This window comes from Bos javanicus, chromosome 19 (genome assembly GCF_032452875.1).
Source record: "Bos javanicus breed banteng chromosome 19, ARS-OSU_banteng_1.0, whole genome shotgun sequence".
NCBI classification, from domain to species: domain Eukaryota; kingdom Metazoa; phylum Chordata; class Mammalia; order Artiodactyla; family Bovidae; genus Bos; species Bos javanicus.
In genome coordinates, this window is record NC_083886.1 from 22,967,860 (window position 1) to 22,991,621 (window position 23,762).

Consider the following 23,762-nt stretch of genomic DNA (forward strand, 5'->3'; position numbering starts at 1 on the left):
GCTGCCTCCAGTGAGGGTGGGCATTTGGTCTCACTTTTTTCAGAACATGATCTTTCTCATGAAAGGTATGTGGGCGTAGGGCCATGACCAACGTCTCTCCTCCTGTTTCCATCACAGAACGTCAAAGCCTTTAGGGTAGTCATTTCCAAAGCGTGGGGCTCACACCACAGGTGGGAAGTACAGGAGATGATTTCAGTACCTACCCACTTTTTAAACTTTACGAGTAATGTGTTTATGTTCATGTGAGTTAGGGAAGTATATAAGTAGACACCAAATCTATTCGTGTTCATGATGTTTGTATATGACTACTGGGGTGGGGGCTCAGAAACTAAAAATGTATTCAGTCAATAATAGCACGGGTGATTTGTTAATTGGGAAAAAAACATACTATATAAGCAAGTGGCTGAAATTCTGGAAATGCTGTCATGGAGAATACCAACAACTGGGAAGAGATTTAAACCAGGGATTTGCTGGTGATGAAAAAAACACACGCTCAGCCTCATTAATCACCAGAGAAATGCAGAATAAAACTAGAACGAGATACAACTTTTCTCCTTTCAGTTTGGTAAAGATCATAAATTTTGGGGGACTTCCATGGCGGGCCAGTGGTTAAAAGTCTGCACTTCCACTCCAGGGGATGTGGGTTTCATTCCTGATCAGGGAACTAAGATCCTGCAAGCCACCTGGTGTGCCCCTCCAAAAAAAGATTATGAAGTTTGTTCTCACTTTAGCAGCACATATACCAAATTTAGAATGACACAGGGAGGATTGGCATGGTCCCTGGGCACAGATGACATGCAAATTAATGACAAATCTCGTGGGTTGTTGTATGAAAAACTAATCAAATTAGTATTATTGAGAACAGGGGCTCTTTACTGAGGAGGAAAAAGGAGAAAGAGAAAGTGAGATCATTGAGAGTAAGTAAAAATTCTGTCCTCCTGAATATTAACTTCAAATCTCACTATAAACTCATGACATAATTTAAATATGTATTGAAAAGACCTATAAATAATGACCTGTCCAAAGCAATAAACACCTCTACCACGATGACTGAAGTCTTCAAATGCCGTCTCTCACTAAGAAGTGCTCCCATCACCGGAGCACTCTGGAGAAACAGCTGATTTTATGTCTGGGACAGGGGATTTATCAGATAAGCCTGAAACATCTTGTGAAACAAGAAAGCAACAAAGTTATCAGACTACTGGAATGCTGTCAAAAGGCCTCAGAAGTTACCTTGAAGAATCTCCCTCTGGCCAAAGATGGGATGATTTGAATGTCAAGAAGGATAATAACTGCAGTAGAACAAAATCCCTAAATACACTTAAAATCCCTGAATTTATCATTACGCTAAAAACACTCCAAAACAAAAGCAAACCTCATTGGTTGCTGCCTTCAAGGATACTAGTGAACCAACTCATTACTTTTAGAAATTGGAAATAAAGGTAAAAATCAAGTAGTCATTATGTGTTTCCTGCATGAACTGTACCTCTGGGTAAACAAATAGTTGATGAGGGGAAATTTCTCTGCTATGAGAAGGAATGATGGCATTGAACAGTATTTGCAGTCATCATGAAGGACTGCTAACATCACAAGAAAAGACACGATGACATGATTGCCCTCTCAGGCAAGAAGACAACGCCACTTACAAAGCAGTCCTGTTGCTGTTTAGTTGCTAAGTCACATCTGACTCTTTTGCGACCCCATGGACCGTAGCCCGCCAGGCTCTTCTCTCCATGGGATTCTCCAGGCAAGATTACTGGAGTGGGTTGTTATTTCCTTCTCCAGAGGATCTTCCCAACCCAAGGATCGAACCCACATCTCCTGCATTGGCAGGCAGATTTTTTATAGCTGAACCACCAGGGAAGCCTCACAGAACAGTCCTGCCCGCTTCCCAAATTAAATCTGATCAGGATTCTAGATCTAACTACCAGTTCACAGGAGGGACATATTAAAAGATACCATGAGGTTCCTAATAGCAAAATACAGACTGGGAAACTCTACAGGACAAACCATCTAATTTCTTTAACAAATAAATCTCATGGACAGAAGAAGGATGGGTTGAGGAGACATGGAAGGAGAGCTTTTAAAAAGAGGCTTATAGACTGTAATATGGGGTGTTTTGAACCCTGATTCAAACAAATTGCCAATAAAATTATGTGATAATAGGGAAATTTAAGACTGATATTTGATGATATTAAGAAAATTTCTTTATTGAAATATAGTTGATTTATAATGTTTTTTAAAATTTTTTAATTAAAATTTTAATTTCTGCTGTACAGCAAAGTGATTCAGGCATATATGTATATACATTCTTTTTCATACTTTTCCATTACGGTTTATCACAGGATGTTTGATATAGTTCCCTGTGCTATATAGTAGGACTTTGCTATTTATCCATCCTATATATAATAGTTTGCATCTGCTAATCCCAAACTCCCAATCCACCCCTTCCCCACGTGCTCTCCCCCAGGCAACCGCAAGTGTATTCTCTATGTGAGTGAGTCTGCTTCTGTTACCTATAAATTCCACCTATAAGTGGTCACACATGGTATTTGTTTTTCTCTTTCTGACTTTCTTCGCTTAGTATGATAATTCCTAGTTATAGTCACAGTTCAGTTCAGTTCAGTCGCTCAGTCGTGTCCGACTCTTTGCGACCCCATGAATCGCAGCACGCCAGGCCTCCCTGTCCATCACCAACTCCCGGAGTTCACCCAGACCCACGTCCATCGAGTCAGTGATGCCATCCAGCCATCTGTCGTCCCCTTCTCCTCCTGCCCCCAATCCCGCCCAGCATCAGAGTCTTTTCCAATGAGTCAACTCTTCGCATGAGGTGGCCAAAGTACTGGAGTTTCAGTTTTAGCATCAGTCCTTTCAAAGAACTCTCAGGGCTGATCTCCTTCAGAATGGACTGGTTGGATCTCCTTGCAGTCCAAGGGACTCTCAAGAGTCTTCTCCAACACCACATTTCAAAAGCATCAATTCTTTGGTGCTCAGCCTTCTTCACAGTCCAACTCTCACATCCATACATGACCACGGGAAAAACCATAGCCTTGACTAGATGGACCTTTGTTGGCAAAGTAATGTCTCTGCTTTTCAATATGCTATCTAGGTTGGTCATAACTTTCCTTCCAAGGAGTAAGCGTCTTTTAATTTCATGGCTGCAGTCACCATCTGCAGTGATTTTGGAGCCCCCCAAAAATAAAGTCTGACACTGTTTCCACTGTTTCCCCATCTATTTCCCATGAAGTGATGGGACCGGATGCCATGATCTTCGTTTTCTTGAATGTTGAGCTTTAAGCCAACTTTTTCACTCTCCACTTTCACTTTCATCAAGAGGCTTTTTAGTTCCTCTTAACTTTCTGCCATAAGGGTGGTGTCATCTGCGTATCTGAGGTTATTGATATTTCTCCCAGCAATCTTGATTCCAGCTTGTGCTTCTTCCAGTCCAGCGTTTCTCATGATGTACTCTGCATATAAGTTAAATAAGCAGGGTGACAATATACAGCTTTGATGTACTCCTTTTCCTATTTGGAACCAGTCTGTTGTTCCATGTCCAGTTCTAACTGTTGCTTCCTGACCTGCATACAGGTTTCTCAAGAGGCAGGTCAGGTGGCTGCATTATTTCATTCTTTTTATGGCTGAGTAGTATTCCATCATTTGTACCACATCTTATTTATCCATTCATCTAATATGGAATCATTGTTAATTTATTGAGTTGTCACCTAGGGATTTTGATTATTTTTGTTAAGATTCCTTAATATAAATACATACTGAATTATTTACAGATGAAATGTTTAATGTTGTGGGATTTCCTTTAGAATACTCCAGTGGTGGTAGGAAGAGGATAGAAGTTTAGATGAAATAAGATTGGCCATGAATTCAAACTGGGTGATGGGCAATAAGAAATCCTTATAATCATCTTTTTTTGTATATGAAATTTTCCACAACAAAATTTTTTCTAAAAGTTGAAACATCCAATTTCAGTAAAGGTCTAGAGAAATGGTCTCTTTCATACACGACTGATGTGAGTACAGATTGGTACAGGATTTTTAAGGACAATTTAGCAGTGTCTATCCAAATGTCCAGGGAACATGCACTCTGACTCAAGAATTCCACTTTGGAGAATGTAACCTAAAGAAATACTCAACAAGGATGTTTCCTGTGACATTGTTCGTGATTGGAAGAAAATGGCAAGTAATGACAACAGCCATCAATAGTGCATATTTCAATAAACTCAAACTACTGTTAGCATTTGCAGGAGTAGGCAAACACCTGCAATGTCTGTCAATAGGAGATGTTTGAATAAATGATGATATATCTATACAATGGATTGCCATGAAGCTATTAAAAATAATGAGGAAGGTCCATACCTGTGGTAAAATAAAAAATAAACATTTATTTTTTGTCTGTGGCTCAGGGTTCCTAAAACCCTTGGAATTTATTGTCTATTGTAAGTTAGTGAGATGACTCCAGATTGGGGGCTAGATAACTTCAGGATGGGGACCCGTGGCCAAAAAAACCAACCACAAGATTAGAGGCTTAGAACGTTCAGTGACTCCCCTCCCCGACTAGGGAGGCGAGAGGACCTGGAGATTGAGCTTCATCACCAATGACCAGCGATTTAAACTATCATGCCTACATAATGAAACTTCCATAAAAACCCCTAAACAGCACAATTCAGAGAGCTTCTGAGTTGGCAAGCATATCCATATCCCAGGAGGGTGTGAGTCCCAACCCTGTGGGGGTAGAGGCTGCTGCACTCAGGACTTTCCAAATCTCCCCTTATGTGCCTATTCACCTCACTGTTCATTTGTATCCTTTGTAATAGTACATATAATGTTTTCTTGAGTTCTGTGGGTCGTTTCAGCAAATTATCAAATCTGGAGAGGGGCATGGGAATCCCTAGATTTGTAATTCACTGGGCAGAAGTGTAGCTTGGGCACCCCATTTGTAGTTGACATCTGAAATAGGGAGTCCCTTCCAAAGTGGCTCAGATGGTAAAGAACCCACTCCAGTTTTTTGCCCGAAAAATCCCTTTGACAGAGGAGCCTGGCAGGCTACAGTCCATGGGATCGCAAAGAGTCAGACACGACTAAGTGACTAACGTTTCATTTTCTGAAATAGGGGCAGCCTTGTGGGACTGAGCCCTTAACCTGTGGAATCTGACTTTAGGAAGTTGGTGTCAGAATTGAATTAAACTGTTCGTGTCTGAGAATTGTAAAACTGATTGGTGTCAGAAAAAAAAAAGTCACACAATGTGTATTGTCATAGAAAGATATCTAAGACCTATTTGAGCTTATTTTTTTAATAGCAAATTTTAATTCATTGGGAACAGTGCAAATTTTCTTATTGTAAAACAAAATGTTTACAAAGCCACAGTAATAAAAACTGATGCTTTTTCCCATAGTCCAGTGGAACAGAATACAGAGCCCAGAAATAAATCCTTACATTATGGTCAAATGATCTTTGAAAACAAGTTCCAAGGGGACTTCCATGGTGGTCCAGTGGCTAAGACTGTGCTCATAATGCAAGGGGGCTGGGTTCTATCCCTGGTCAGGGAACTAGATCCCACATGCTACAACTAAGACCCAGTGCAGCCAAATTAATTAATAACTAATTTTTAAAAGACGGGTAAACCTAATTTTTTTTAAAAAATGGACAAAGGACCTGAAGAGACATTTCTCCAGAGTAGATAGACAAATGGCCAACAAACATATGAAATAATTCTCAATATCACAATCATTAGAGAAACACAAATCAAAATGACACTGGGATATTATCTCACAACCCATTAGGATGACCACCAGAAAAACAACATATAAAAAAAACACAATTGTTGGTGAGAATGTGGTGATACAGCAACACTTCTGTGCTGCTGGTAGGGATGCAAAATGGTGCAGACACTATGTAAAGCAGTGTAGAGATTCCTCAAAATGCTAAAAATAGAAATATTATATGATCCAGCAATTCCACTTCTGGATATATATTGAAAAGAATTGAAAGCAGGCTCTCAAGAGATTTTTGCACACCCATGTTCACAATAACCAAAAGGTGAAAGCCCAAATGTCCACCAATAAATGAATGAATAAAGAAAATGTGGTATATACAGGCAATGGAATATTAGTCAGTCTTAAAAACAGAACTCCTGTCACATGCTACCACATGGATAAGCCTTGAAGATGTTATGTTGAATGAAATAAATCAGTCACCAAAGGGCAAATACTGTATGCTTTTACTTATATGAGATATCTAGAGCAGTCAACACTATGGGAACAGAAAATAGAATGGTGGTTTCGAGGGATAGGGGAAGGGGAAATGGAGAGTTGGTGTTCCGTGGACATAGAGTTTCGATTTTGCACGCTAAAAAGTTCTAGAGATCTGTTACACAGCAATGTGAATATAGTTAACATGATTGTACACTTAAAAATGGTAATGAGAGTAACGTTATATGTTTTTATTACAATTGTTAAAAATAATAAAACACTTAAGAGGTGTAAGACTTATACATTAAAAACTATTAAACATCACTGAAAGAAATTGATTAAGACCTATCCCATGGTCACAACCCACCTGCCAGTGCAGGAGACACGAGAGATGTGGGTTCAGTCCTTGGGTTGGGAAGATCCTCTGGAGGAGGGCACGGCAACCCACTCCAGTGTTCTTGCCTGGAGAATCTCATGGACAGAGGAGCCTGGTAGGCTACACATCCATAGGATTGCAAAGAGGCAGACATGACTGAACTTAGCACGCATGTATTCCATGGTCACAAATTGGAAGACTTAATATTGATGGGATGGTAATATACCCCAAATTGATCTACAGATTCAGTACAATCCCTATTGAAAGCTCTGATTTTCTTTTGCAGAATGACAAACTGATCCTGAAATTCATATGAAAATACAAAAGGCTCAGAATAGACAAAACAATCTTGAAAAAGAAGAAAAAAGTTGGAAGACTCACACTTTTTGATTACAAAACTAACTACAAAGTTACAGTAATCAAAACAGTGTGGTAATAGTGCAAAGATAAATGGTATAGATAAATGAATAGAAGTGTGAGTCCAGAAATAAACCCATATGTTTATGGTCAATTGATTTTCTGTTTTTCTTGAAATATAGTTGTTTTAAAATATTATATTAGTTTTAAGTGTACAACATAGTGATTCAATAATTTTAGGTTATACTTCGTATCGGTTTTGCTGGTTTAGTCACTAAGTTGTGTCTGACTCTTGCAACCCCATGGACTGTAGCTGGCCAGGTTCCTCTGTCCATGGGATTTTACAGGCAAGAATGCTGGGGTGGGTTGTCATTTCCTTCTCCAGAGGATCTTCCTAACCCAGGGATCAAACCCAGATCTCCTGCATTACAAGCAGAATCTTTACCTACTGAGCTGCCAGGGGAGCCCTGGTAGCTTCATATTAAGTTATTATAAAATACTTCATATTAAGCTATTTATAAAATATTGGTTCTATTCCCTGTGCTGTAAATTATATCCTTGTAACTTCTTTATTTTACACCAAGTAGTTTGTATCTCTTTATCCCCTTTACCTATCTTGCCCCTCCTCCTACCCCTCTTCCCCCAAACTCCCTGGTAACCGCTAGTTTGTTTTCTGCATCTCTGAGTCTGTTTTTGTTTTCTTATAATCTTTTGTTTTATATTTTATTAATTAAAAAAAATTTTGGCCTCACTGTGTGGCACATGGGATCTTAGTCTCCTGACCAGGGATCGAACCTGTACACTCTGCATTGGAAGGTGAAGTCTTAACCATTGAACCTCCAGGGAAGTTCCATAGTCAGGAGATGATTCCAGGAAGCAGGAGTGAGGGAGAGGGAGACAGACAAGAATGGAAATCCAATAGAGAGCCCATCATGGATTGGTTACCACTGTGAACCAACTGTCATTCCTCTTGAAGATCCCTGAGCAACGATGCAGAGTATATGCCTCAGACAGGCTCTCCAAAGACAGGAGCCTGCAGCATTTATTAACCAGTTCCCATTTCCACCAGCCATAGGTGCCCCAGGGATAACTTGCCCCCTGTAGAAGCTTCCATCTGGGATGCTTGAGAAACATCCTAGGGCACAAAAGTGGAGAGTAGTAGGGGTGGGTGTTTGCAGTGAGACCCCAACAGCCATGGGAACTATCTGCTGCACCTGCTGCAGAAATCCACGATGGGCCAAAGGGAGGTCGCACAGAACACAGAAAGGGTCTTCAGACTGGGGACCTGAATAGGTGCAGCAAGCAGAAGAAATTCAAGAAATGCGATTGGACAAGTAAGCTGGGGTCAGAGGAGCCATTGTGAAGAATCTGATATGCCAGGTTACAAAGTTTAAACTTGATTTGCCAGTCTCTGGAAGTTAATGATGCTCAACAAATATTTATTGAATGAATGAATGCCAATAACAGATGCACCTGGGCCAAACCAAAGCTATTGAGATTTAGAATCTAGAAAATTAGCTGTATGACCTCTAACCTCTTTGATCTTCCATTTCTCTCTCACACTACCTTGACAATAACACCTTCTTCACAGGGTTGTGGTGAGAAATTAGATGCAATCAAAGCCATATGGCCACTAGAAATGTGGACTCAATAAATGTCAGCCACTCTACCCTTGCCCCCATGATGACCCAAAGCCAAGTAATAAAGCTGAACTATCCACCAGCTAGAGACAATGAAGTTTGCTCCTGGGATCTGTTTACAGAAGATGAATGTTGGCATTTCTGGCTATATTGGTCCTCGTGGAAAAAAATTAGTGGTATTGGTAACCACTTCCTTTGACCAAAAGGGAATCCAACTGCTGCTTTAATTAAAGGACAGAGTTGAAACTATCCTCCCAGGGAAATTACAAATTCAGAAATTGATGCCTATAGGAACTTGTAGGGTTTTTTCCTTTGTATTTAAATATGAAAACATCCTCCAATCAATATGCTGTTGACTAGGGTTATCTGTCTCTGCTATGTTGCATTTCTCCCCCATTCTGAAACCTTTTCTTTTTTTTTTTTTTTCTGCACCATGCAGCATGCAGGATCTTAGTTCCCCGACCAGGGATGGAACCCACACCCCCTGCAGTGGAAGCTCAGAGTCCTAACTATTGAACTGCCAGGCAAGTTCCACCATTCTGAAATCTTGTTGTTGTTGTACAGTTGCTCACTCATGTCTGAGTCTTTGTGACCCCATGGACTACAGCACACCAGGCTTATCTGTCCTTCACCATCTCCCAGAGTTGCTCAAACTCATGTTTAATAAGTCAGCAATGCCATCCAACCATCTCATCCTCTGTTGCCCCCTTCTCCTCTTGCCCTTAATCTTTCCCAGCATCAGGGTCTTTTCCAGTGAGTCGGCTCTTGGCATCAGGTGGCCAAATTATTGGAGCTTCAGCATCAGTCCTTCCGATGAATATTCAGGGCTGATTTCCTTTAGGATTGACTGGTTTGATCTTGCTGTCCAAGGGACTCTCAAGAGTCTTCTCCAGCACCACAGTTCAAAAGCATCAGTTCTTCAGTGCTCAGCCTTCTTTATGATCCAACTCTCACATCCATACATGGCTACTGGAAAAACCATAGCTTTGACTAGACAGACCTTTGTTGGCAAAGTGATGTCTCTGCTTTTTAATACGCTGTCTAGATTTGTTATAGCTTTCCTTCCAAGGAACAAACATCTTTTTTAGTTTCATAGCTACAGTCATCGGTGGCAGTAATTTTGGAGCTCAAGAAAATGAAGTCTGTCACTGTTTCCATTTTTTCCCCATCTATTTGCCATGAAGTGATTGGATTGGATGCCATCATCTTAACAGAGGCCAAGATGCTTGTGAACTCTGCTTGATGGAAAACCCCTGCACTGGCTGGCTGTGGACACTGAAAGCGCTTCAGTCCCTCCCAGTAGACAAAGATAGTGGTGGCCTCAAGAAGGTAGGGACAGTGTCTTCAAAACATGAAACAAAGGTGGGAGAAAAGCAGCAGCTTGAGGGACTAGGTGAAGGACTGAGAAATCACAGGAGCTGGACACTCAACTCACGTATTTGAAAACATCCATTTCCCCATGGCAATCGGTCACAAACAGTAATGAGTCATACCAGTGACACACCAAATTAAAAAAAGAAGAAAGAAAGAAAAAGGAAGAAGGAATGTTGGAAAACTGAGTAAACACAGACTTTGTCCAGGAAGGAAATGCCAGAGTTGAGAAGTCTCAGTGGGAAGCACATTAGCTCCCAGCCTGGAGTGATTCACAATTGGAGTAGGAATTGCAAGGTGAGAATCCAGTCATCTGCCTGTTCATTCATTCATTCATTTCATTCAACAGTTATCAGCTATCTCTCAATCACGCTCTGCAAGAAGCAGCAAGAATACACACGTGGAAAAGACACAATCCCTGACCTTGAGAGCAGCTGTGAAAGAAAGGGAAACAAAGATGTCACTGATAATTGCCATAAAGTGGAACAAGGGCAAAAAGATAAAGCTTTGTATAAGACGGAGTGTGACATAAAGAGGAGGGAGAGGGACCAGAAAAGGTTTCTCAGAGATAGAGCCGTATCTTAAAGGAGAGCTGGAGCCCCCAGGCGGCCCGTAGTTGTGCCTGTGTGGAGGGACAGGAGTTCTAAGGAAGAGGAAAACGGTACATTTAAGAACAAGATGGCTTTGCGACTTCCCTGGTGGTCCAGTGCCTTCCAATGCAGGGGCCCCCAGATTCGATCCCTATTTGGGACCCTAAGAGCAGCAGCGGGACAACTAAGCCCGAGCGCCACAAATAGAGAGAAGTCCATGTGCTGCAAGTAAAGATCCCACGTGCTGCAACTAAGACCTCACACAGCCAAAAATAAAGTAAATAAATAATTTTTTTTTTTTTAAAAAAAAGAACAAGGTGTTTTTGGGGACAGCATGGAGTTGATAAAGCTTAAGCCTACAAGGAAGGCAGAGAGGTGGGTAGAGACCAAAAGTGGGAAGATCTCCTTTGTGGGAGAGGAGTCTGGACTCCATCCTGGAGGTGTGAAGAGCCACGGGGTGGGGGTGGGGGGTAGGAAAGGGTTTGAACAGAAGAGTGACAGTGTCTCATTTGTGGTTGCATGCCTGCTCATTCGCTTCAGTCATGTCAGACTCTTGTGACCCCATGGACTCATCTGTCTCATAGACCCACCAGGCTCATCTGTCCATGGGATTCTCCAAGCAAGAATATTGGACTAGATTGCCATGTCCTCCTCCAGGGGATCTTCCCCATCCAGGGAACGAACCCCAATCTCCTGCTTTGCAGGTGGATTCTTTATTGCTGACCCACCAGGGAAGCCCCATTTGTGGTTAAGAAATATCTTTCTGATATCTTCCCATTAACCAGCTTTGAGGGACAGCCTGAAAGGGATTGAAAGGTGGAAGAAGGATGGTCTGTTCAGATGGTTTATATGAGCAGCCAGTGGTGAGAACTTGGAGAGGAGGGGTCACTGAGTTTAACTCCAGTCCCCAAAGGGCACTGTGGCCAGGAAGAATTCCTAGCTGCCAAGTCACTTAAGCCTCTTACAGGATCAAATTCCTCATCCTTAAAATGAAGAAAATGTGAGTCACCAACAAGGTCCTCCCTTGCAGAGAGCATGAGACAGTTGATCAGGCCCTCTCTCCGCAGACAGTGGGACCTCACCAAGGACCCTGGAGAAGGGGTGCAGCCAGGTGTGAAGAGGTGGTGAGGCGGGTGAGGCGGGTGAGGCGGGAGCCCTCCCTCTGCCCCACTCCCAGTGTCAGCCCAGCCCCGGGTCCCCAGCTCCTTTCTTTTTCTCTTCAGAGGAATTGTTGAGGCCACAAAGAGGAAGCAAAGTGGAGGGTCCTCTTAGACGCCCAGGTCAGCGTCTAAGTCCCCTGCCAGCCCTGGTTTGATTCAGTCACAAGGAGTCACATGGGGGTATCCTCAGCTTTGAAGTCACAGGGGCCTCTAAGCAGAGCCACTTGGAGCTGTCATCCTTGCCCGTGTCTCCCCTGAAAAGCTCTAGTGAGCAGTGGAGAGAAAGCTTTAATGGATCTCAAACACACACACACACACACAGTCTCATCCCGTTTTGGATTAAGGAGCTCGGTGATTTTGGACATGTTAATTGTGTGTGTATGCTTAGTCGCTCAGTTGTGTCCGACTCCTTGCGATCCCATGGACTGTAGCCCACCAGGCTCCTCTGTCCATGGGGATTCTCCAGGCAAGAATGCTGGAGTGGGTTGCCATGCCCTCCTCCAGGGGATCTTCCCAACCCAGGGATCGAACCCAAGTCTCCCTCATTGCAGGCGTATTCTTTACCGTTTGAGACACCAGAGAGGCCCGAATTAGTAGTTCAACGCGCTCAATAAATCCAAGGCAGGGACAACCCCGCCGGTTCGCCGACGGCTCCCTTGACACCTGCCCTCGCCGCACGGCCACATCGCCTTTCCCGCACCTTTTCCTTCTCGGTCCCAGGCGCCGCCGTGACCCGGACGGGCAAGACTGCGGAGGGCCGGGCGGCTGAAGGTTGGCTGCGGCCCAGGGCGCCCCCGCGCGCTCCCTCCCCGCCGCTCTCGCCTCCCTGGCCTCGCGGCCCCGCGCTCGGGAGCGGAGAGCCTGTGCGGTCTGCGCCGGCGGCGGCGGGAGCTGCGCAACGGGACTGGCCGGGAAGATGCGAGTCGGGCCCACGGCGGCCGCCTACGGGGTGGGCTGCTCGGCAGGCCCGCTCCGCCGGGCGCTCTCGCAGCCTCCCAGCTGCCCGCGCCGCCCAGAGGCGCCCGCGAGGCTCCGCCCCCGCCGCAGCTCTCCAGACGTCGGAGCCCGGGGGCCGCCGGGCACTGAGCCCCGGCCGCAAACCGCGGGCTCCTCGCGTCCTGCCCCCGGGGGCGGACCCAGGGCCCCGAGGCCCCCGCCTCCGCCGCCGCCGGTGGCCGCTGACGTCAGGGAGGCGAAACCCAGAAGAAGAAGAAAAGGGCTCGAGGGCGGAAGGGGAAAAAAACTTTATTATTATTATTTTTTCCCTTATTTTCTATCTGGAGCAGAAATAAAGAGCAGGCGACTGCGTCAGCGCGGAGAGAGCCGGGCGCGACCCCAACCCGCTGCGCGCGGAGGCGCTGGGCCCCGGAGGCCCGAAGGGGCGCCCGGCATGTGGGACCCCCAGGACTTTGAGCGCCACTGGCGGGCCGAGTTCCCTGGGGAGGAGGTGCCCGTTATGCAGCTGGACTCGGTGCTGGACATGGAACGCGAGCTGGAGCGCAGCAAACTCAAACTGAAGTGGCTGCAACAGGTGCTGGCCGAGGAGAAGTTCAAAGCCGTCTACCTGCAGGCGGCCCTGGAGAAGCGGGACCTCGGCTGCGGGCGCCCGGAGGGCGGACTCGGCGACTGCGGGGGGGCCTCCGCGGAGGAGCCGGCGCCGGCCCGACCGGAGCGGGAGCCGCCGCCGCGGCCGCAGCGCGAGGAGAAGGGCGCAGCGGGTGGCGGTGATGGAGACCCCCGGGGCCCCTCGCTCCCCGACCCGGCGGTGGCCGCCAAGACCGAGAGCCCCCCCTACGCGTGCCTGGACCTTCCCACGTGGCCCGGGGCGGCGGGGGCCGGGGGCGCGGTGCGCAGCCTGACCGCCGCCATCCACCAGCAGCTCCTGCAGCCTCGCCTCCTCTTCAGGCCCCGGGAGGACTGCGCGCCCCCAGGCCACCATGGCACGGCTCCCGGCGCCCGGAGAGAGGAGCGGTCAGCCGGGCTCCGCGCGGGGCGGGGCTCGGAGGAGGGCGAGGCGGACGCCGCCTCGGGCGCGGACGATGGGGGCGACAGCAGTGACCACGATTTCGAGATGGTGGATCTGAACGAGAAATTCGCCCTCAGCCAGTTGCTTGTGGCCCCTTGCCGGCCCGGGACCTGCGATGAGGCCGAAAAGCCGGCGCGGGCGTACGGTTCCCATCGCTGGATGCACCTGATCCTCGGGGGCCGGCGGCAGGTGCGCGGGAGTCGGGACCTGGAGCAACTGGAGGCAGAGGCCAAGGACGGGCGGGGCTCGCCCCCGGCGGCAGAGGAGCCCCCCCGGCGTCGGGCTCGCGAGCACCTCCCCCAGTGGCGGCGCAAGAGGTTCCTAGGGCTGCCCGAGCGGGACTCGCCCAGCCACAGCTCGCCCGAGAGGGGCAGTGACTGCAGCCGCAACAGCTCCGACCACGAGGACGGCTCCTTTGCAGGTAGGCGCACCCCTGTGTGCATCCTCGCCTCTTGTATCCTATATCTTGAATCTCCCACCCCTTCCTGGCACACCCTGATGGTCCTGTTTGGCCTCAGGCGCCTGAGCAGAAGGGAGATATGATTTACGTGTGTACCTTGAAGGCACTTGTAGAACTTAAAAATGATGGTGCAAAGTGGATTTCGGTTGGGCGAGTTTGAGAAAATAAACATTATGACGATGACAGGGGATGAAAAGATGATGCCCTCGACCACACCGTGGGAGGAATCTTTCACTTGGGGCCTCAGCCTTTCTACTTCATTGCAGCATCACCGCCACCCCCACCTCCAACTCATCCTCGCAGGTCGGCTAGGTTCCCCGGCGCCACAACTGATATCCTTCCCTGCACAGACTCCAGCGGTTCCCATTTCCCTAGATTCCTCGATATGGAAGTCTCAAACTTCCACTTAATTTTCTGAACGGCTCTCGCATCTTCTCCAGCCTGTAGCTTGTGTTCTGGCCAAAATGAAGGAAGCTCTCACGTTGGGAAAGGTCCATTATACCTTCAGCACCCCCTTCCTTTGCTGACTGTCTCCTTCCTAGAAGGCAGCGCCTGGTCTGTCAGCTTCCTAGGAGCCTGAGTGGGAAGGGGAGGGCTTAGAATCATAGAGTTTTTGAGCTGGCAGAATGGCCAGAGATCATGCCTACAGCCGGGCCTTCCGTTGATAACGGAGGAAACCTAAGCTCAGAAAGATTAAGTGCTTGTTGGAGCCAGCTGGGACCTCCCCTGGGGCCTCCTGTCATTTTCTTGTTTCTCCTCATATCTGCCCTGTCTTCTGAGGACAGGACCTGAGCTTAGCCATCTTGTGGTGGAATCCCCTTTCAGTGGTCAGCACGGTGCCTTGCATATCAGTTCAGTTCAGTCGCTCAGTCGTGTCCGACCCTTTGCGACCCCATGAATCGCAGCACGCCAGGCCTCCCTGTCTGTCACCAACTCCCGGAGTTTACCCAAACTCATGTCCATCGAGTCGGTGATGCCATCCAGCCATCTCATCCTCTGTCGTCCCCTTCTCCTCCTGCCCCCAATCCCTCCCAGCATCAGGGTCTTTTGCTCAATACGTATTTATTGAATAAATGGATGATTGCATTGAATTGAATGCAGTCTCCTGCCCACCCAGCTCCCCACAGGTCAGGAATGGGAAAGGGGCCCAAGAGGAAAAGACAGATAGGAATGTGAGCTGTCCTGTGACCAACCCTCTGCTGCCCCAGGGACTGTCAGAGTCTCCTCAGCCATAGGGAAAGCATAAACTGTCCTCTGGTTGGGTCAAGCCAGGAACTTAAGATGTTTTCCCTGTTCAGTGAAGGATTAAAAAAAAAAAAAAGAAGAAATCACTGATGCTGGGATTCTTCCAAAATCTCCATTATTAGATCTTATCTGGGTGAGCTTGCATTTGAATGAAAAACTGTCCACTTTGCTAAAAGCACATTTGGAAGGGCCATCAAGTCATCTGTTGTGATCAATTACGCTTATTCATTAGCAGAGATTGGCTGCTTCTCCCATAGGCAATGCTTTTGCTGCCCATGCTAGTCACATTTTTATGTGCCCTCTTTAACTTAGAGTCTGAAGATTTCATTCTAGTGCCAAGTTCCAAATGCCCTCCATAGAGACTACCCAAGGGGCCCAGGGCCGCTTTAGAGCTGGCTGCAATCCCGTCTCCCCCCAGACCCACATCAATCAGTCTGCCAGGTGTGCCTGATGCACTGCTTTTCCCCCAGGTAGTGGTTTGATTTCTGTTCTCTCCTCTCTCCTTAAGGGCACTCTAGCACATAGAGCACCTTGATTCAGGTTGGGAACTAATTCCCTCTGCCCTAACGATTTACAAGAGGTGGTCTCTCTGGGTGGACCACCACCACCACCAACAACAAAATTTCCCTTCCTCTGAATTGAGGACTCCAGCCAGGGCACATGTCTGGCACTCATGGCATTGGCTCATGGTGCCTGAGCTGGTTTTCAGGCTCCATTCCAGGATCCTTCTGCAGGGCAGGCTTGTGTAGGGAGCCCTTGGAAAGCTGCGTGTGGGGGCGCTGCCTCGTGTCTCCCAAACCTCCCCAGTGAGGAAGCGAATAGAGGTGGACATGCATATTCATACAGGCATGCAAAACATCCATGCACTCCTATAACAGGTATACACACGTGCACATGGTCACATATGAGTGTCACGTGCACAGAGTCTAGGCAGAAGAGCCTTCAGACATACAGAGGGCGCTGGAGTGGAGAGGTTAGAGGACAGGCTTTTCCAGCTGTGGGTGACAGCCAGCCCACTGGAATCAGCATGATGGGGAGAGAAAGCGTCATAGGCCTCCTCTGGCTGCCTGCCCTTGGCCTTCCCTGCTTCACTTCTCTCCATAGCTCTTGCCAAATTACCATCTCAGATGCTACAATTTTGCACGTGGATCTTATTCATTCTCTCTCTCTGGTAAAATGCAAGCTCCAAAGGGCAAAGATTTTTATCTCTTATCCACTGACATAGCCCCAAAGCCTAAGAGTGTCTAACACATAATAGGTGTTCCATAAATATTTGTTGAGTGATAGTTTTGTTTTGTTTTTTTTAATGGAATGGAATAGAATGGAAAACATCAGAGTGCATTGCACACAGTAATGGTGAGTGGTAGTCTGCTTTAAAACTTTGTTTCGGTTCTGTATACTTGTGAATGTATACTGGCTGCTGATGTAGAATGTATTTCATGCTAAGGGCTGGTTCTAAAGATTTGAAAATGCTGATAAAGACCATGGGCTCTGAAGCTAGACTGCTTGTATGACCTTGGGAGAAGTTATTTGAATTTTCTGTGTTTTGGTTTTCTCATCAGTTAAATGGGACTAATAAACACAGGTGACATCATACCATTGATATGAAGAATAAATGGGATATCATTTCTAGAGGGCTTTGAACAGGGCCTGGCAATAGTAAGTACCCATAGTATTAACAAACTACAACTAACTACAACTCTGGGTCGTTTTCTTTGAGTCAGTGCTTCAGAGCTTTCCACTCTCAGATCATTCTGGATCACGGGTGGTTTGGGTTTTTGTGTTGTTTTTTTTTTTTTTCCCTAGCCAGGCTCTGACTCTTTCTAGAACCTTCCAGAAGCAGGGCAGGACCCAGGGCAGGGTGGTGATCTTGGCTTATGAGGCTCTCTGGCTGGATTGGTCCTTAAGCTCCTCCCTCTCCACCAGGAAGCATGCCCATTGTCACTACTCAGAGAGCCTCACCCCATCGGGTTTTATTGCACAATTCAGGCTTTGCTTTCCTCTCAGAGTTTCAAGGAGAGAGAGCATGTGAGACCTCACATAAAAAGGCCCAAAGGCAGAAGTGCCTTCCTCCTTAGAAAAGGGTCGTTTTCTCTTAGCTGAGCTGCAGACCCCCATACCAAGACACATTTAGTTTGTTCTACACATAATAGACAAATCAGGGTTTGAGTTAGAATGCCAGTTCTTCTTTCTTTATTTTTTAAAAGTGTTTATTTATTTGGCTGCCACAGGTCTTAGTTGCAGTGCATGGCAAGGCAGATTCTTACCCCCTGGACCATCAGGGAAATCCCCAGAATACCAGTTCTTTTAGTATCTTCCAGTTAGCGTCTTATTGCCCTGTTGGTACTGAGGCCATGGATGGCATGAATGAAGGCGGCAATGCGAACGGGGTGGGGCTGGGGGCTGCAGAGCTAGAATCAGCCGTGTTGGGTCACATGTGCTGTGAAGACAGACCCACCTGTGTGCTCAGGCTCAGCCCCGCAGCAGGCGTGAGGCCGTGAACGAGCCGCTGGCCTTTCTACATCTCAGTCTCTATTAACAGAAATAACAAGAAAAGCTAACACTTCCTGAGGACTTGCTTTGCGCCTGTTCCTGTTCTAAGCATTTTACACGTGTTAACTCATGTATACCACACGCCAGTTTCATAAGACGGGCCCTACTACTGTTTCCATTTTATGTATGAGAAGCATGAGGCTCAGAGGGCTTAAATAAACCTGCCCAAGGTTACCCAGCTTGGGTACCTTGGTAACCCACAAGGTTACCCTAAGTGGCACTTAGGATTTGAATGCATGCAGTCTGACTTGCAAGTCTTTGCCTTTAAACACCAAGCTATACTGCCTCCAGTGATAGCACTTACATCTCAGGGTAGTTATGAAAATGACGTACAATAAAATACTTAAAAAGCTGACGACTTTATTCACACACTGACCTTTAAATGCATATGTGTGTATATATGTGTATTCATATATTATTTTGTCACTAAAGTCCCCAACAGACCCCAGTTCATCTGCTGAGGTCAACCATGAGGGTTGCCGCTTGCCCATGGGACTCCTTGTGGCCTTGGCCTCACAGGTGAGCAGTCTGCCTGCTGGATTTTAGGTCTCCCTGCCTCAGCTGGGAGCTCTTGGGCTCCCAACAACTGGCCAGCCACATGTGGAGGCCCTGGTATTTTCACTTTCATGTTGGCATGCTTCTGTATCACCCCTGCTATCTGCACCCTGGGTGACATGTCCTTCTTCAAAGTTTATGTGTCCCTTCTGTAGACTATGGTGTCCCCTCTGCCACACGTGGACCAAAGTGCACTCTCCCAGCAAAAGCCCACGTTGACTGGCAGCGCCATTCATCTGGTATTCTGATCGTCATTCAGATGATGAAGTAAATATCATTAATATTTTAAATTGGTAGCATTTTTTTTTTTTTTTTGCTTGCATTAAACTTGGCTTAGTGGAGGACAAACAGTCTTATTTTTGCCAGCCCTCAAAAATCCTTCGTTCATTTACTCATCCATTCCACTCAACAAGGATTTATCTGAGTCTTGCTTTGTGCCGGGTCTGTGTTAAGGGTCAAGACTGCAAAAATCGGTGACCTACCCTCAAGGTTCTCGTTGGCCTTTTTGCTTCTAGGGTAGAAACTTTTTTGCTTCTTTTTAGATAAAGGAACAACTTTCCAGTAGGTAACTTGTTAAATCCTGAAATGAGTGACTAAGTAAGGCCTGTCATTTAGAACCCCAGTGACATGCAAGGGCCTCAAATGAGAAAGGATCTTAGATTTGGTCTGAGAGTCTTCCTGCGCCTCCTCAGTCATATGAGGATCCTCGAGCCCTAAAAATAGTAACCTCAGGGTCACACAGTCATGACCCTCAAGCAGAGTCTAGGAGCCAGATCGGGGCTCTTTCCATTGTAGCCGACGGTCTTTTCTTTCTTGGGATTTTAAGCCGAGAACGCTTAAGATGTGAGTCCTGTCGAAATCATAGTAACAGGCGCAGCAGACTGTCTCATTTAACCTCATTTAGTGGGTGGAAGTTATTCTTCCCACTCTGTAGATGAATATGTGGAGGCTGGGAGAGGTGAAGACATTTACCCAGCCTCAAACAGCTTGTAGTGGAGACAGCATGGAACTTGGATCAGTCTTACAAAGCTGACACTTTCTAGCTTCCAATATGTAAGGCTTTCCTGAGCCTGGTGTAGATTTCCAGATTTCTCTACTTGGGAGGCCCTGGCATTAGATTCTGCCAGGCTACCAAGGGAGACTTTTTATTCTTAATCTTCATGGGAAATATATTTCCTACTAGGTACTCATGTTACCTAGTTTATTTGTAACCTGATGGATTATTTTCTCTCTTCCCGTTAGTGACTAATGAGATTTTTGCTTCAGGAAGAAATTCTTGTGTTCGGTGGCTGTGTCTGAATGTCTTAACTCAAAATTTTCAGCCTTAGATGTGATAAAGTAATTTTTTTCCCCTATTCTCTGTTGTGGAGAGATATTAAAAAAACTGTTAGAGATATAGGAGCTGGTGGCTGGCTACAATTCATTCATAACCGAAGTGATGCGGATGCCATCACTGTTTGCTTGGTTTTCTAATGCATGTTCCACCATCTTAGCGCTGTCTACATTTCATGAACACCAGCCAGCCAGGCAGGTGTGGGTGAGCTTGTTAGCAATGTCTTCCTCTTCTACAAGTAGTAAATGCACCCAAGCCTGAAAACTTTTGCATTCCTCTGATCTGTTTTTCTTCTGATGAAGAGTCTATTCACAAAGCAGTGGGCTCTGTATTTAACTCTGCATCTTTGTGTATGTGTGTGTTGTTGTTTTTAATTAATTTATTTGGCTGAGTTGGTTCTTAATTGTAGCATGCAAGATCTTTTAGTTGCAGCGTGTGGGATCTAGTATCCCTATCAGGGATCGAACCCAGGCCCCCTGCACTAGGAGCTCAGAGCCTTAACCAGTGGACCACCAGGGAAGTCTCTGGATCTTTGTGTTTTGAACTCAGGATCTTCATACCTTTTCCTGGCTTTGAAAGAATGGTGCAAACACTTTCCGCCTCTGAAGAATGGGCTGGATGTTGCCTAGCTTGCAGGGTTGTATGGCTTCCCTTGGACAAGTTACTGACTCTCTCTAAGCCCCAATCCCTTGTCTGCCAAGTGGAGGTGATAATGATAAGACTATATGATACTCTTGTCGTGAAGCCACAGTCAGATAATGTGTGTAGAGTCCATACGCACACAACAGGGCACATAAGTGTTTAATAAATCTTAGATGGTGTTATTGTTACTGTCTTAAGTCCAGGAATTTTCAGTCGGCTGACCCAGGCCACAGCTCACACTTATATTTCTTCATGGAATGAAGTTCCCCAAGCCTCTTCATCTGCCTCTTTCTCTCCTTTCTTACCTCGCTCCAGGTCCAGTGATGCTTTGTTCCTTCAGAGGGAGCAAATCTGTGGTCCCTAATCCTTCCCCAATCAAGCCCCTTAAGTCCAGGAATTTTCAGTCGGCTGACCCAGGCCACAGCTCACACTTATATTTCTTCATGGAACGAAGTTCCCCAAGCCTCTTCATCTGCCTCTTTCTCTCCTTTCTTACCTCGCTCCAGGTCCAATGATGTTTTGCTCCTTCAGAGGGAGCAAATCTGTGGTCCCTAATCCTTCCCCAATCAAGCCCTGTCTCCACTGCAAAACCATCATCTGTCTTCTCCTTACTTCCTGTTCTCTAGCCTCTTGGCTTCAGCCAGTGCTCATTCTTGTCAGTGTCTTTTCCAGTGCTTTTTCTGGCATTTGAGATGCCCTCCCTCCTTTTCTTCCCCAGTTGTGAGTCTTTCCTTTAAGGCCTGGCTTTTTCTGTGGAAACTTGTATTAGTTAAGGTATGGGTTTGCTGCATTCAACAAAACCCCCAAAAAGCAAGATAGAGGTTTCTTTATCTCTCATATAAAGGAATTCTAGAGGCAGACAGTCCAGGGAGAGAATGGCGAGCCTATAATTGTCAGGAATCTACGTTTCTTTTTGCTTTTCTGTCTCAAGGTTCCTCATGGTACAAAAAGCTACTGGAAATCCAGCCATCACATTCTTGTTTCAGACATGAATTAGAAGAAAGGGGAAAAGGACATAAGACTGAGTAGCAGCTGTTGGTCTGCCTTTTAAGGCACTTTCCTAGAAGCTTCTCTTGACGGTTTTTGTTTAGAGTTCACTAGCCATCTCTAGCTACAAGGGAGGCTGGGAAATGTAGTATTTTATCTGGGCATATGGCCACCTCAAATAAAATAGGGTCTCTGTTGCAAGGAAAAATGGGAGAATTGATATTGAGTAGGCAACTAGCAGCTTCTGGCACAAGCCTTTTCCAAGTACTCCAACCCATCTTGTGGTTCCTCGAGTGAGCCCCATACTTACACAGTCGTTTTATTATTGTACCATCTATTGATTCATTGACCCAGTGAACAAATAACAACGGAACCACTGCTCTGTGCAAGGCACGATGCCTTTATATGTTTACTCTAAAGTGTTGCTCTCAAACTAAGAGGTTAGCTGGCTCCTCAAAAGCAGGGATCATGGCTTATCCTTTTTCTCCCTCACAACAGTATCTATCTTTCACAAGGTTGGGTGCACAGCAGGTACTTGATAAGTTGTTTAGTCACTAAGTCATGTCCGACTCTTTTGTCATCCCATGAACTGTAGCCTGCCAGGCTCCTCTGTCCATGGGATTTCCCAGGCAAGAATACTGGAGTGGGTTACCATTTCCTTCTCTAGGGGATCTTCCCTTGATAAGTAGCTGGTTGATTTTCTAAGAGTCACAAAGGAGAAGCTCAGTGGAGACTTAAATTCCAGTGTGGTACTGTGCCCGACGATTCTGGTTATGTAAGATTTGTTTTGGGTTCAGTCTGGTTTTGAGGAACCATAGCAAGAGTGGGACCTGGGTCACCTCTAACCATCAGGGCTGGGTGTTGTGGCCACACAGACTTGACCAGGTGTTGGGGTGGATTTGGCTATTTAGGAAACGATTCTGTTTGGATTCTAAACTAGAATTATAGGCAGAAATGTCTGTGCCTGACCGACTTTCTTTACCACTGCTCTGTCTGTGTAGCTGTTTTTTCCATTGCGTGAATTGCTCGTTATTTCTGCACTGCGGAGCTGCAGAGTAAATCTGCAGTCTTTCTGCAGTGAGCAGAGCTTTGGTTCGTGTTCCTGTCTTCCCATTTGATCCCTGCTCTTGTCTGCCTGAGATAAGACTGTCTGAAGGGAGGTTGCCTAGAGCTTATGTCACGTCTTGCGGCTGCTGCAAAAATGATTGTTTTAAAAATTTTATTGGCACTTAGGAAGAAAGAAACTAGAAGATATTTTGCTTCTACTACCTGCACGGCACTGTGTTAGATGCTTAACCTACGTGATCACATTTAATATTCAGAACAGTCTACTGTTCTTTTCTTACTATAAAAGAGGTAATACTGTTCTCTGTTTTGCAGTTGAGGAAACAGACCTGTTAACCAACGAGCCCAAGTTTGCTTAGGGCTAAGTGGTGGGACTGTTTATTCTCCCATCCGAATAATTAACTAATTGATTACTTTTATTGAGAGAGAATTCACATGCCATAAAATTCACCTGTTTAAAATGGACAGTCAAGTTTTGTACTGTATTCGCCAAGTTGTGTAATCGTCACTCTGTAATTCTAGACCATTCCCACCAGTCAAGTGGGACTGTTTTGAGTCCAGGCTTCTCCTACAACTGTGCCATTTCATCTTCTAATTTGCCACATGCAGTGATTTAAAATAACTAGACCGGATTTGGGGCAACATCAGGGCTAGTTTGGGTGAGATATGTACGTAAAAAGAGCATCGCCTGTTAAGTCGCTTTCTTTCCATTACTGTAGCAGTCCTGGTGTCCCTTTGAATTGCTGCAGAGTGGGGCTGGCTTTAATTTCTCTGGGCCCCATCCCTGCTTGTGTTGCCTGAACTTGGAGCAGGGGGCAGCAAATCCCTCATTCCTGCCCTGGGAATGTGATTGACATGGTGAGAGGCACCCTTATACTGACCTGTATCTTATTTGTCGCTGTAGCCCCAGAATGTCATAGTTCTTGACATATAGGAGGTGCTTATAAATGTTCATGAATATGCAGAGGTTTATTCCATTACCTCTAATCTAAATCACTGCCATAACTTATTGTTCTGCCCTTAGCCTTTCTCCTCCAGCCCCAGTTATCTTCTGCGTTAAAGACAAAGTGATTATTCTAGCCCCTAAATCGAATGAGATTAGACAGACTGAAGTGATCATACTAGCTGTCTGGCCCTTTAAAAGACTTTCCCCCAAGTCCTACCTAGCAACTGCTACTTCCCTGCTATTGGCCAACACT

At 46.0% G+C, this 23,762-nt stretch overlaps 1 protein-coding gene and 1 non-coding gene across 2 annotated transcripts in view; both read left to right on the top strand.

The window, feature by feature from the left end:
* The first annotated feature begins 718 nt into the window (after positions 1–718).
* On the top strand, positions 719–825 carry LOC133233103 (U6 spliceosomal RNA). Its single transcript, XR_009731583.1, has one exon. It is a non-coding gene; the product is annotated as a U6 spliceosomal RNA (small nuclear RNA).
* Positions 826–12,916: 12,091 nt separating this feature from the next.
* ABR (ABR activator of RhoGEF and GTPase) overlaps positions 12,917–23,762 on the top strand; it is a 188,360-nt gene continuing 177,514 nt past the window's right edge. Inside the window, exon 1 of the mRNA XM_061390600.1 lies at positions 12,917–14,144. Within this exon, the coding sequence (XP_061246584.1) occupies positions 13,088–14,144 (1,057 nt within the window). The 5' untranslated portion in view covers positions 12,917–13,087. The remainder of the gene's footprint in view (positions 14,145–23,762) is intronic.